Source organism: Fundulus heteroclitus, chromosome 19 (genome assembly GCF_011125445.2).
Source record: "Fundulus heteroclitus isolate FHET01 chromosome 19, MU-UCD_Fhet_4.1, whole genome shotgun sequence".
NCBI lineage: Eukaryota > Metazoa > Chordata > Actinopteri > Cyprinodontiformes > Fundulidae > Fundulus > Fundulus heteroclitus.
In genome coordinates this window covers 31,744,953-31,758,298 of record NC_046379.1, presented here as the reverse complement: position 1 = coordinate 31,758,298, position 13,346 = coordinate 31,744,953, and the positions used below count along the sequence as shown (strand labels likewise).

General features: G+C 43.3%; 1 protein-coding gene across 5 annotated transcripts in view; it reads left to right on the top strand.

The window, feature by feature from the left end:
• hectd1 (HECT domain containing 1) overlaps nucleotides 1-12,931 on the top strand; it is a 50,764-nt gene extending 37,833 nt beyond the window's left edge. For all 5 annotated transcript variants that reach the window (XM_036150652.1, XM_036150654.1, XM_036150655.1 and 2 more), the window contains 15 exons: nucleotides 463-533; nucleotides 2,529-2,680; nucleotides 2,762-2,816; nucleotides 2,903-3,131; nucleotides 4,544-4,626; nucleotides 5,139-5,266; nucleotides 5,523-5,724; nucleotides 5,817-5,954; nucleotides 7,856-8,334; nucleotides 9,004-9,162; nucleotides 9,832-9,910; nucleotides 10,008-10,101; nucleotides 11,619-11,769; nucleotides 11,858-12,002; nucleotides 12,111-12,931. In XM_036150652.1, coding sequence (XP_036006545.1) covers nucleotides 463-533; nucleotides 2,529-2,680; nucleotides 2,762-2,816; nucleotides 2,903-3,131; nucleotides 4,544-4,626; nucleotides 5,139-5,266; nucleotides 5,523-5,724; nucleotides 5,817-5,954; nucleotides 7,856-8,334; nucleotides 9,004-9,162; nucleotides 9,832-9,910; nucleotides 10,008-10,101; nucleotides 11,619-11,769; nucleotides 11,858-12,002; nucleotides 12,111-12,248 — 2,303 coding nt within the window. In that variant the 3' untranslated portion in view covers nucleotides 12,249-12,931. The remainder of the gene's footprint in view (nucleotides 1-462; nucleotides 534-2,528; nucleotides 2,681-2,761; nucleotides 2,817-2,902; nucleotides 3,132-4,543; nucleotides 4,627-5,138; nucleotides 5,267-5,522; nucleotides 5,725-5,816; nucleotides 5,955-7,855; nucleotides 8,335-9,003; nucleotides 9,163-9,831; nucleotides 9,911-10,007; nucleotides 10,102-11,618; nucleotides 11,770-11,857; nucleotides 12,003-12,110) is intronic.
• Nucleotides 12,932-13,346: the final 415 nt, after the last annotated feature.

Here is a 13,346-nt window from a genome sequence, read left to right as displayed (position 1 = left end):
CGCTGTGTTTAGTGAAGTTTTCATTTCAACATTCATCATGCAGCCCTACTGCTGAACATCCTTTTGCACCTGTGTGGATCAATATGTGTCCAAAACGGTTTGTGCTGCAGCTCGGCACCAACACTGATATTTGCAAGCACCATCTGATCATTTTTAAAGTGGTTCTGATCCAATTACAAGCAGAGGAAGAAAACAAACAGGGAAACCAAACTGCATTATCAAATCCAGGCACTCCTGAGGCTGGAGGGTTTAGTAGTGGGCTTGGAAATATGACTGGATTGAAATGGGGCATGATCAGATTAGAGGAGTTAAAAACAGGACGACAATTTCTGTTAAGCATATTCAACCACAGGCATTAATGTTTAAATATTTGTTACAATAATTCTTTCGGATCCCATATATTGTAAAAATGGTATTAGTCTTTGAATGTATTTGAATAAAAGAGTTTCTCCTTTGCTGTAGGAACCCCTCGATCTGAGGCTCGGGAAGAAGTGGAGTGTGCTCCTTCTCCTCACCTTGCCCTTACGCTTAAGGTAAGATTAAAGGACACGCTCTGCTCTCTTTAGATCACTGGCATTAGCTAAATAAGGGTTTATTTCACGCCACCCAAGCTTCTGGAGAAGATGTGAACATTCTACTATCTGCAACATTGTTCAGCCTGATCAGTTATGGTCAATGGCTTGTACTTGTAAAGCTCTTTATTTTATCAAGCTATGTTAGCTTGATGAAGAGCTTTACATAGCATGTATGTCAGCTTAGGCATACTAGAATCAGCAAGTGTGCCCTAGCTGATTCTAGGGCGCACTGACAGAGGTGACGCTGCCATACATTGGTGCCACCAGACCCGTTGACCTCCGCCAGCAGGCAATGTGGGTGAAGTGCCTTGCCCAAGGACACAACACCTGAGACGGTCAGAGCGGGGAATCGAACTGGCAACCCGCCAGTTACAGGACGATCTCCCTAACTCTGCATTTAACCCATCCCCCTAAGGAGCAGTGGGCTGCTGGGGGGGGGGGGGGGCGTTACGCTGAAATGCGCTGGCCAGAAGCTTGCCTGTTGGACTTGCTAATTTATCCCATCCATCTTCCCAGTTATGTTCCACGTTATTCAGCCGGTTGTGGATGCAGCTGTGTAATTTAATAAATTGGCTTAAATGTCAGTTTTCAGTCTTGGGTTGTGTGAAATAAATGTCTAGATAAATGTGTATAGTCCAGTGTGACTTGTATGTTTGTTTTTTTTTCCTCCTTATGACACATGTTTTGACTGATGTGATTTATATGCCAGAGCGATTAATATTCAATTCAATTCAATTTTATTTATATAGCGCCAAATCATGAAACATGTTATCTCGAGGCACTTTACAAAGTCAAGTTCAATCAAATTATACAGATTGGGTCAGATTATACAGATTGGTCAAAAATGTCCTATATAAGGAAACCAGTTGATTGCATCAAAGTCCCGACAAGCAGCATTCACTCCTGGAGAAGCGTAGAGCCACAGGGAGAGTCGTCTGCATTGTACATGGCTTTGCTGCAATCCCTCATACTGAGCAAGCATGAAGCGACAGTGGGAAGAAAAACTCCCCATTAACGGGAAGGAAAACCTCCAGCAGAACTGGGCTCAGTATGTACAGTCATCTGCCTCGACCGACTGGGGTTACAGAAGACAGAAGCAGAGACACAACAAGAGAGACAAACAAGCACAGAAGCACACATTGATCTAGTAATCTGTTCTACATTAGATGGTAGTAGCGGGTGAGCCGTCTTCTCTGGATGATGTCACAGTTAACAGAACGCCAGACCAGGTGTACCTACTATGAAGATAAAAGAGAGAGAACAGAAAGTTAAAAGCTGAACTGACAACAGTCATTTCAATGTAATACAATGCAAAACTGGAGAACAGTAGAAATCAGTAGAGTGAGAAAATTAGACCCTGATGTCCTCCAGCACCTGAGACATCAGGGTCTGGAGGACAGAAAATACGGTAATCGGAATGAAGGGCCGATTGGAATAAAAACACATCCTGTAAACACGCCAATCTGAATACTGTGATTGGATTAAACTTAAACAGAACAACATTGTGTTCCAGTTGAGACTGATGTTTGGACTCTACATGTCACAGTGCTTGTACCCTGAGTAAAGCCTGCTGCAGGTAGACGTACGTCATGATCGCATTCATTGATTTTATGCCCATATAACTGATGCTGAGGGGCTTGTTTTGCTTTTTCAGTCCAAACACATTTCAGACTGATCAAGGGCATTTTATTCATGAAAACATAGCTGATGACCCAAAGTAATGGACTGGTTTAAAATTAAGAAATAGAAAATTCTGGTACCAGTCAGACATCTCCTAGCTGAAGGTGAGGAGTGGAAGAATCGTTCTTCAGACTGACGTCAGAGATGGTTGATGGATATGAGGAAGTTATTGAAGCCATAAGGGGAGACACTAGATATAACGGGGTAGGGTGTCCCAACGTTTTCCTCAGGAAAAAGACTTTTGTTGCTATATATTTTTTTGTGTGTGTCCAGGTTCCTGGCTTGGGTACAACAAGAGAGGTTGAGCTTCCTCTCTCCAGTTACAGGCTGACCATTTTCTACTACGTTCAGCGGCTTCTGCAGCTCTCCTGCAACGGCTCTGTGAAGACCGATAAGCTTCGACGCATCTGGGAGCCCACATACACGTAAGAGAGAAGACCACCAGAACCTGACCCAACTCACGCTTCACACATATGCATTCTTACTTTGTCTGTTCTGCCCTGCAGGATCATGTACAGAGAGCTGAAAGACTCAGAAAAAGAAAAGGACAGCGGCAAGACGGTACATCACACTCATCACAGCCTCTGTTGCATGTTGGGAAGCATTTACTTTACTGACTCTCTTCTCTGATTCACGCCTGTCTGCAGGAGTTGTTTGAACACAGCACAGGGGTCGGGGGACGTTCCGGCGGTCTGAGTCCGAGCTCTCTGTTCGTCAGTCAGAGCAGTGAGATCCTGGGTTGGGTCAGAGAGGCGGCCCAAGCTAAAGCTGGCTGCAGCCAGAACGCATGTGGGATGGAGGACGTCCTGCAGCTGCTGCGCATCCTCTACATCATTGGAAGTGACTCTGTCTCTAACGCACGCACACTACAGGAGGGTACGCTTCATTCATCTGTTAGATTTCCTCAGGTGTAAGGAGATATCCACGCAGGTCCTCTTCATGAAAGAGGGGATCATGTTGTTTAACTTCTATCAAACAGTTTTCTTCTGCTGCTCTGCACAGGTCACCCATCTTGGTTTATCACTTCATTGTTTTTACTGTTCATTGTTTAAACTTGAAAAAGAGTAGCATGGGGTGCTGTGTCAGCAAGTGAAATGGACTTGTTCTGGTTTGACCGTGCCCCCCCTAATGGATCTGCTAGATAAAGACATTGAACAGAGGCGGCAGTTAATATCTTTTTCAGAATAATCTTTCAAATACATGCCCGACTAACTGCAGTTAAAACTTTGACAGATCAGCCAAGTCGCTGCGAGCCACACAGGAGAGGCAGAACAGTTAGCCTAGATCAGGGGTGTCAAACTCATTTTGGTTGAGGGGCCGCATACAGCTTAATCTGATCTCAAGAGGGCCACACGAGTAAACTCATTGCAAGATTAAATAGAACTAATAAAAGTGGACTTGTTGTTGATTTTTATATTAAGTTAATTTCACTTTTACACAATATATTATGAATAACCTTAGCGTTTTTAAGAAAAGCATGTGCAATTTCAACAATACTTTTACTCAGTTAAACATTTACTTGTGCATTATGCATAAGAACTGATCACAGTGATTATACAATGTTGAAAAACATTTATTCACATTTTTTGGAACTTAAAAACACTGTCCTGCATGACAAAATACATCAGATAAAAATTAAGAAATGATTTGAATTTTTCCACACCTGAAGCTTAATCTGCTAATTAAAACACAGCGCCCCTCGTGGACAATATAGGAACTGCATATTTTCAATTAAACAAAGTACATGTTTTTTTCAATAATTGTTTTATCATTCTCTTCCTTTTATCTTGTCCACTTGTGAAAGTCAAATCTGATGAGCTCTTTGTGGCATCTTATTGCCACATTGCCAGACAGGACACTGGAAAAAAAAAAAAAATTTTTTTTTTTTTTTTTTTTTAATAATGATAATGCATTTAGCCACAGGGCCGGGCTACATTGTTCGGCGGGCCGGATCCGTATGTTTGACACCCCTGGCCTAGATGTTTCCTGGCCTTTTTTTTATTACATAAAAATCCCAGTCACTAAAAACTTGCAGCAGAAAGTGTTAAAATGTGTTGGTACTGAGGTAGTAAATACATGAGCTCAGAAATGGGAGTCATTCCATCCTTTTTTCAGTTTTGTGCATCAGTGAACTGGCTATACGCGCACCAGTCAGATTCTAGTTGTTTTATTCAGATCAGAGTCTCTATGAATGTGACAAAAACCAAGAAAGGAGTTCTTGGTTTAGGAATATACTGAAAAAGCCCAGTTTGGCATTTTCTGACTTTTTCTTTTCAAACTGTGTGCAGATGTTGAGGAGCTGCAGTTCAATGCATCACCACAGGAGTTCACCAGCAAGAAGATCACCACCAAGGTCCTGCAGCAGATTGAGGTCAGTTTCTTCACTACTCCCTTCCAGGTTCTGGTGATTTGGTAGGATCTGAGGAAAGTTGGAGGTTTCTGAGATCAGTGATGTTTTTTTAAAGTTCCTTTCATCTTATTTCTTTTTAATTTTAATTTCTTTTTCCATTTCTATAACGTTCTAGAGCACAAAGATGTGTCGTCATGTCTGTCCTCCAACCATAATGCTGCCCACTGTGCTCATCACAGCCAGTGTTTTTTTTTTTTTATTATAGACTTCATAGATGATATTTTTATGTATGTTAGGACTGTTTTGAAGTTTTGACCACACCAAGAATCTACCTAATTCTTGGTGTGGTCAGTAAATCAGTTCTTTCAGATCAGTTCAGGGGTCTTGGACTTTTAGTTAGCAGAAAACTTGTCTGTTTGTTATAAATGTGTTGGTTCATTTGTCTGAGAATGTGGTATAATTAATGCAAACTGACATACCAAGCTAACTGTTAAGGGTGTGTAAAGTTGTTGTTATGTGATCAAACCTTTCAGGAGCCGTTGGCCGTTGCCAGCGGAGCTCTGCCTGACTGGTGTGAACAGCTCACTTCCAAATGTCCCTTCCTGATCCCCTTTGAGACCAGACAGCTGTATTTCACCTGCACTGCTTTTGGAGCCTCCAGGTGAGTCTGAAGAGCATTGCAATAACTGTCTGAGGTAATGGGGGGGGGGTGGGGGGCTACTGGTCTCTAGCTTCAGGTCAGACGTCCTCACTGAGAGCCTATCAAGAATATCCACAGTTAAGCTTTTTGTGTTCTTTTTAACTGGAGCCAGGTCTTTATCCAGTGTAAATAGGGTCTTACTGTGAGCAGCTATACTTGGTGCTGATTTTTGTCTCTGACAGTGTGAGACTGACCTCTGACCTTTGTGCATCCACAGAGCCATCGTTTGGCTCCAGAACCGACGGGAGGCAACTATGGAGCGTTCGCGGCCGTCCACCACGGTGCGGCGGGACGACCCTGGAGAATTCCGGGTGGGCCGGCTTAAACACGAGCGGGTCAAGGTCCCCCGAGGAGATTCAATGATGGAATGGGCGGAGTCAGTCATGCAGGTCCACGCAGACAGGAAGTCTGTGCTAGAGGTGGGAGATGAACTGATGACGGTTCTAACTGGTGTTGGTGTAGTCGGTGGATTCTGTCTACCCTGAAGCTGAATCCTGTTTGTTGTGTTCAGGTGGAGTTCCAGGGTGAGGAGGGAACGGGTCTTGGTCCCACGCTGGAGTTTTATGCTCTGGTGGCGGCAGAGTTTCAGAGAACATCTCTGGGTATCTGGCTGTGTGATGACGACTTCCCCGATGACGAGTCACGGCAGGTCAGAGTCACAAAAAACATGAAAGTTCATGAAAGAACTGCTGTTGGTCTAAAAACTCATGTTAACATGAAAAAAGATTACGATTCAGCCAACATCTTTTATGTGCTTATAAAGTAACACTGCTCAGGCCACTTTTTGTTTTCAATAATCAGTGTGAACAGGTTGCTGAAATAGAAAATTCTGAGCTAAATGAACTTTTTTCCCCGTATTGTATGACTGACTAATCTATAAGGTATTGGTAAAGTAGCTAGTTGCTGGGGCCCATAATTTCTGTGATGCAGAAAACAGTTGCATAATTTACAGTAAACGGTTAAACCCCGAAGCGACCCGAACAGAACGGCGGGTCGCTCAGGGCGCACACGCACCATCAACTGGAAATACGAGCGTTAGCAAAGAGCTGATCACTTTTTCACCAAACATTTTATTTGCTTCAGGCTGAACAGTGGATCTGTGACCCATCCTACAGTTCAAACAAAATCTCAATAAAATACCAAATGTCTAAAAAGCTTCTTTTGAACACGTTGGACTGGAAAAATAGCTTTGGGTGGGTTTTTAAAATGTATGCTGCTTTTCACATTTTGTGATTTCTTTTCTTTTTTTATAGAAAGAATTAATAGGAAAATTATATCTAAATAGTTGTCATTATGTGGCAGAAAAGTAAAAACTTCTAAATTTTAATAACTTGGTCTCCTTGGTGAGTTGCCTTACCAGATTAAATGTCAGTTTGTAGTCTTGGATTGTGTGCAATAAATAAATTCTAAATAAATGCGTATAGTCCGCTGTGACTACAGGCTCCTACATACCCGGGCATACTGTGAGCTCACGGATCTTTTACCCTTCAGAATTGAGCATACCTTTTGCCTACATTTCTACAATTCCCACACTTGCTGCCAGCAGGACGAAGTACGGGAGGGATGATAAAACATTTGCTAGGCTGTAGCTACTTTAGCACATAGTCGTTTCTTCTCCAGCAGGCTCCCACTGTACATCTGTCAGTGAGAACAGAGAGTTACTGTGATGCTGCGTATCGAGCTCTGTGTCACATATAAAACTGTTCAATGTAAAGACTTCTTGTCACTGGGAAGTTTATAGTGTGACTCCACGTATGCGGTCATAAAAATTGAGCTCTGTGCGCATCTGTCTGCCGGATTTATAGTCCTAAAAATACGGTATGTGTCATAAATTCAGCAACTATCACATTTGATTTATATTTAAAATGACATTTTAGTGTTGATTTCCCATATTACGTCTGGACTTGCCAGTGATCACGTACAGTCAGAAATACATGAGGGGTTATTGGACTGGCCCAACCTCTGTTTTCTAAAGAAGACACAGGTCTGCCACTGAGATGGAGGAAACTGATGGATTTAGGGCATATTCTTAGTTTTTCACTAACAGTTTTTCACTTTTGACTTCATGTGTTAATTAATAATGAGAGTGAAATCTGTTGTTTGTTTTTTGAACACTCGATATTGGTATATTTTGAGACCTGGTAAACACCAGATCTTTCTTGATGTTCTGATAGCTAAATGGTAAACGAGCCTGACTGAGGAGCCTAAAGAGCTTCCCTTCACATCCAGTCACACATCCACACACTGACGGTGGTGAGCCACATTGTAGCCACAGCTGCAGAAATCTGTGCCTGTCTGATGTCCAGTGGGTGGATAGAAGTGTTAAACGCTGTAATGGAAGGTGGGAGGAGGAGGTATCAGGACCAAACTGGGACCAGAAGCTAGAACTTCAGACCATGTGGGACTTTTCTTGCAGTAAAAGGCTTAGTTGTGTTTAGCAGTTAGCACCAGGTTGAACCCTAGAAAGCCACCAGACACAGCTCTGCTCTCAGTCTGGTGCTGCTGCTGACCATGTGCATTAATGTGTCCTCTGTCCTCTGTGGGCTTTAGGTGGACCTGGGAGGTGGCCTGAAGCCCCCGGGTTTCTACGTGCAGCGTTCCTGCGGACTGTTCCCCGCTCCGTTTCCACAGGACAGCGAGGAACTGGAGCGCATCACCAAACTCTTCCATTTCCTGGGCATTTTTCTGGCCAAGTGCATCCAGGACAACCGACTGGTGGACCTGCCGGTCTCTCAGCCCTTCTTCAAGCTGCTCTGCATGGGGGACATTAAGTCGAACATGAGCAAGCTGCTGTACCAGTCTCGCGGCTCGGCCCCGGGTCAAGGCCCCGAGCGGCCCCTGCTGCAGCCGTTGCTGTCAGAGGTGCAGTCAGAGGCGTCCACCGAAGAGAGCCAGGAGACTTACTCAGTGGGCAGCTTTGATGAGGACTCAAAGTCAGAGTTCATCATGGACCCCCCTAAACGGAAACCCCCCGCCTGGTACCACGGCATCCTGACCTGGGACGACTTCCAGCTTGTCAACCCGCACAGGTCAGAGAAATATGATCTTTTATGGTCATCATCCATTCATGATTTGTTTCTGCTTTTGTTTTCCTTTAACTTGGATCAGTCAGAATATTTAGCTCATCTACAGCAACAAAAGCTTTTCCAGCAGCCATGAACCAATAACTAAAGCCTAAAATAGATGGACAGCCGTGTCTCTGTACGGAGCGGTCAGATCAACAGGTCCACATTCCATGGGACAGAAAATCCTGGAAGAATCTCATTCATGCTGTTCTGACTGTTGGGCAACTGATCACTGCAGGCACTAAATCAGTAGTAGAACAGTTTGGACTGCGATAAATACTGACTCGCTCTGTAAATGGCCTACATTCAGGTCTACATTCAGGTCTACATTCAGGATGGTAGTAATGTATCTGTTCTGAGTTTGGAGGCAGCCAAAAAGTTCAGCACCGATGAGGAAAACATACATTTCTAAAGTTCGCTGATATGTTTAACTTTAAATGGAAATCCCTGCCTAACGCTGAAGTAGCTTCAGGAGGTCCTCCGCTAATTTATAAAATGTGTAACACGTGGATAAATGCAACCTTTTAGCCTAAGATGATGATGCTGCAGTGATGAGGGCTCAGTGATGACTCAGACTAGATGCTGTGAAAATATGGACTCATGTGTAAAATGACCTTTTTTTTCCTACTCCAGAGCACATTTCCTGAAGGAGGTGAAAGAGCTGGCTGTGAAGAGGAGGCAGATCTTGGCTAGCAAGAGTCTGTCGGAGGACGAGAAGAACACTAGACTGCAGGACTTGATGCTGAGGAACCCGATGGGCTCTGGACCTCCTCTTAGCATCGAGGACCTCGGGTAAAATACAGACCAACAGCCGTTCAGATGTGTGCAGAACATTAGCCACAGCAGCGCAGAGCCCATTTCATGGTGTTTCAGTTTCAGCACAGAGACAGGGCTCATGTTCTTCAAAGGTCTGAGCTCAGCTGTTTGTTGCCTCTGTGTTGTATTCCCAAACCAAACTATTCCCTTTGAGAAAAGCTAACTGAGACCAATCTTCTCTCTTCATATCAGTTGATTGTCCCAAATCCTGGAAAGATATCTATTCTTTATTGTTGTTATTTGGACAAATAGGGTTTTGGGTTGTCATCTGTTTATAGAATGAGATGAAAATGTTGTGCAGAGAAGCGTGATTATGCAAATGCTGAAATAAAGCTAAATGTGCCACATAGCAACAAATTAGAAGAGGTTCCGCGTTTCTAACCAGCTGTCCGCCGCAGGCTTGTTGACCTCTGACATGGCCTCAAACATGAAGGGGCTCCTGGGTTTATTTTTCCGATTCTGCTCTGACACAAGTAGTTTCATCATACTGGATTAACGATGTGGAAAGTTTCTCTGTAGAAAGTATCAGATGCTACTAGAACAGTCTCGTTTGCAACCATTTAGCTTCTATAGAAGACTAGATCAGGTGATAAAAAGCTGCTGGGTGAGTTTAACCAAATGATCTGATGTTTCTCCACCTTTCAGGTTGAACTTCCAGTTCTGTCCATCATCAAAGGTTCATGGCTTTTCTGCAGTTGACCTCAAATCAAACGGAGATGACGAGGTAACGGTCCTGAAATGCTGCTGCATCAGGATGGACTGCATGTGTAGACGCTCTTAGGCCTTCCACTGAATCTGCCTCTATGATTGTTTGAGCACAGATGGTAACCGTGGAGAACGCAGAGGAGTACGTGGAATTGATGTTTGATTTCTGTATGCACACTGGGATCCAGAAACAAATGGAGGCCTTCAAAGGTGAACACACGATTACACAAACGTTGGGTTTATTGTCAGGTCAGGGCAACCAGGCCGTCTGAAACCATCGCAGCTGAATCCCTGCTGGAGCGCCGACTCCAAGCTGATCCTAGATCAGTCTGTGACCGTGGAGCTTCGTCTTCGTCCCACAATAGTCAGTTTCCTCTCTCTACTGTGCAGGAGACAAAAACATGATGCCTGTTATGATCAGTAACTAGTAGTTTTAAGGAGCAAGCTTGCTTTCAGGGATTTTCTTTTTTCAAAACATTCTAAGTTTTAAACATCTGAAAGAGCACAGATTAATCCATTCATTGAAATCTGATTAAACCATGTAAAATAAAAAAAAAAATAAACAGCTGAACTAGTGATGAAATGAGTAAAATATCAGATGTCTGAGTGTAAGTGTATGCAGCAGCAGCTAGTATCTGATGAGTGGGTTTATTGATCAACAGAGCTCTGGATAGCAGGTATTAAAGTGAAACTTCACAGATAATCGTTACTATAGACGCCCAACCTTTCAGTGTAAAGCCAAATCACATCTGTGCTGAAATGAGACATTCTGACGAGGTGAGAGGAAAAAACTCCCAGCTGAACACGCGTTACTGTTGCTATGCCAACGTGCTTTGAATCCAGAAAGGTTTTCTAATTTAATTTTATTGCCTTCTGGTTCAGATGTGACTTTAAGGGTGTAAAAATCTAATTTCCTCTAAAATGCAGTGAGTGTAAATAATTCCACACTTTTAAATATAGAAACCATAAAGCCCTGTTCTATAATATATGGAAGTATTTCACTTTTTCTCCAACATAGTTGGATCATTTAGAAAAGTATGTAAAGCGTAGATGTGCTGGATTAAAGCTTCAAGACGTCTGATCTGTTCAGTTAGATGAAGCGGCTGCGTGTAACAATCAAGTTTTCTTTAAATCTAAATTATCAGAATATCAGGCTTTAATCAACATTTATTGGCATTTCAAAACATGGCTTTTTTGCATCAAATATTGGTTCTTGAAAAAAGTAGTGATCCAGTTATAAGGTTATGTTCTAATTTGGCTAAATGTGTACTGAAATGGGTTTGTATGTTATTTTAGAAGCAGTGATGTAAAATCTAGCTTTACAAACAGTAAGAATAATAAGATCAGGCCAGCCTAGCTCCCAGCCATGCTGTAGACGATGATGTTAACGTCAGATGAGACAACCGTGACATTTTTTGGCCTCCCTGCAAAACTCTGTGGAGAAATAAAGAACACTGCAAATGTTTCTTCCAGTGGATGGGCTCAGACCAAAAGTTAAGGATGGCTGACACACCCTCCATTGTTGCACAGTGTCTATTAGTCTATTAAATTACATCTATTGACAGTCATGGTTTTAATGTGACACATTTGGTCAAGTTCAAGGGGCGTGAATACTTTAACAACACGGTCTTTGTGCAACGAGAGTTTTAGTGTTTTATTTCCAGATGTAGTGAAGAGTCTGAATGCTGGAAAGGAGCAGCGCTCATGTTGTTGACGCTTCTCTTCAGAGGGCTTTAACCGAGTGTTCCCGATGGAGAAGCTGAGCTCCTTCAGCCATAAGGAAGTGCAGATGGTCCTCTGTGGTAATCAGTCGCCTTCTTGGAACGCTGATGACATCATCAACTACACTGAACCAAAGCTGGGTTACACCAGAGACAGGTAGAGCATCAGTCCCACTCACAGTTGGTGCTTTAGGACACAAACCCATCCTGATACCAAGGATCGTGTTGCGTGTGCTCCTCCTCAGCCCCGGCTTCCAGCGCTTTGTTCGGGTTTTGTGTGGAATGTCTTCTGATGAGAGGAAGGCCTTCCTGCAGTTCACCACTGGCTGCTCCACCCTGCCCCCTGGTGGCCTCGCCAACCTACACCCACGCCTCACTGTAGTCAGGAAGGTGAGTTTGCTCTCTGGCTGGTTACAACCTTCAAGCATCCCTTAAAGGCTTCATTGAGTTTGCCTTTGAGCTGATTTGCTGACATTAACCTCCACTCCTCCTCTCCAGGTGGATGCAACGGACTCCAGTTATCCTTCAGTAAATACTTGCGTTCACTACCTGAAGCTCCCTGAATATTCATCAGAAGATATCATGAGGGAGCGATTGTTAGCTGCCACTATGGAGAAGGGCTTTCACCTGAACTGACCTCTGAGCATCGCCCACCGTCACACTGAGCATGCGCCGAAATCATCTGTCCGTGTTGCCAGAACATCCATGCGAGTGACTGACAGGCTGCCTGCTGCAGGAGGAGGCTCACACTGGAGGATGCGGACTAAAAAAGCTCTCACATCTTTCACGCTTCCCTCCTGACAACCACATGAGCATCCAGGGCTTCGTTTTCAGGCGGAAGGCTCCAGGCTGGTGTGTGTGTGTGTGTGTGTGTGTGTGTTTGCGTTGGCACACTGATCTCCTCCTCCGGTCCGTTCAGTTCAGTGCCTGGTTTGACCGAGTTTCTTTTTAGTTCCTCCATTAGAAATTCAGGCTTGTTTCTCGTTTTCATCCTTTTAGTTTTTCCGCCCTGACATTCAGCTTGTGTGTGTGCAACAGTTCGCTTTGTTTCAGACCTCGTGAGGAGGTCAGAATTCAGTTTTTGGTGTTTCCTCTCTGATTAAGCTAAAGAGAAAAAAACACTGATTGTGTAAGATGCACATCTAAAAAAAAAAACAACTCTGCTCCCTGTATTTTCTTTGTATATTGTAAACATTTATTTAACTGAAGTACTGAAGTTGCAGTTTCAGGTAAACAAATATTTTCAAATGTGTATGCTCCAAAAAGATAATCAATAAATTGTTTGCAAAGTATGAATAAAAGGATATAGTTGTGTGGTTTATAGAAGATTGGTTATGTCGGTTTAGCATCTTAGAAACCAAAATATCCCACATTCCTCATCAGCAGTGCTCACCAACCTTCCTAGTAGAGCTCCAACATATTAATCAGTCACTGCAGTGTGCAATATCACAGCTGGATGCAATAACTGGTAGCGTTATATTGTGATATATTTGCTCGCCAACAATATCTTCTGCCAGTAGGACCTCTTTAATGGCCACTGAAACGCCAGTCTTCAACAGATATGTTGCAGTTTCAGGATTTTTCCAAAAATAGCATGCAGACCTACATTCTCATGTTGATAATTATTGTTGAATATTTTTTGGACTCTGTTAAATACAAATATTGTGAGAAAGGAAAATCTTCAAGGAGCAAAAAGTCAAATTTCACCACGAGGTGAGCCGTTGGGCAGTGTCT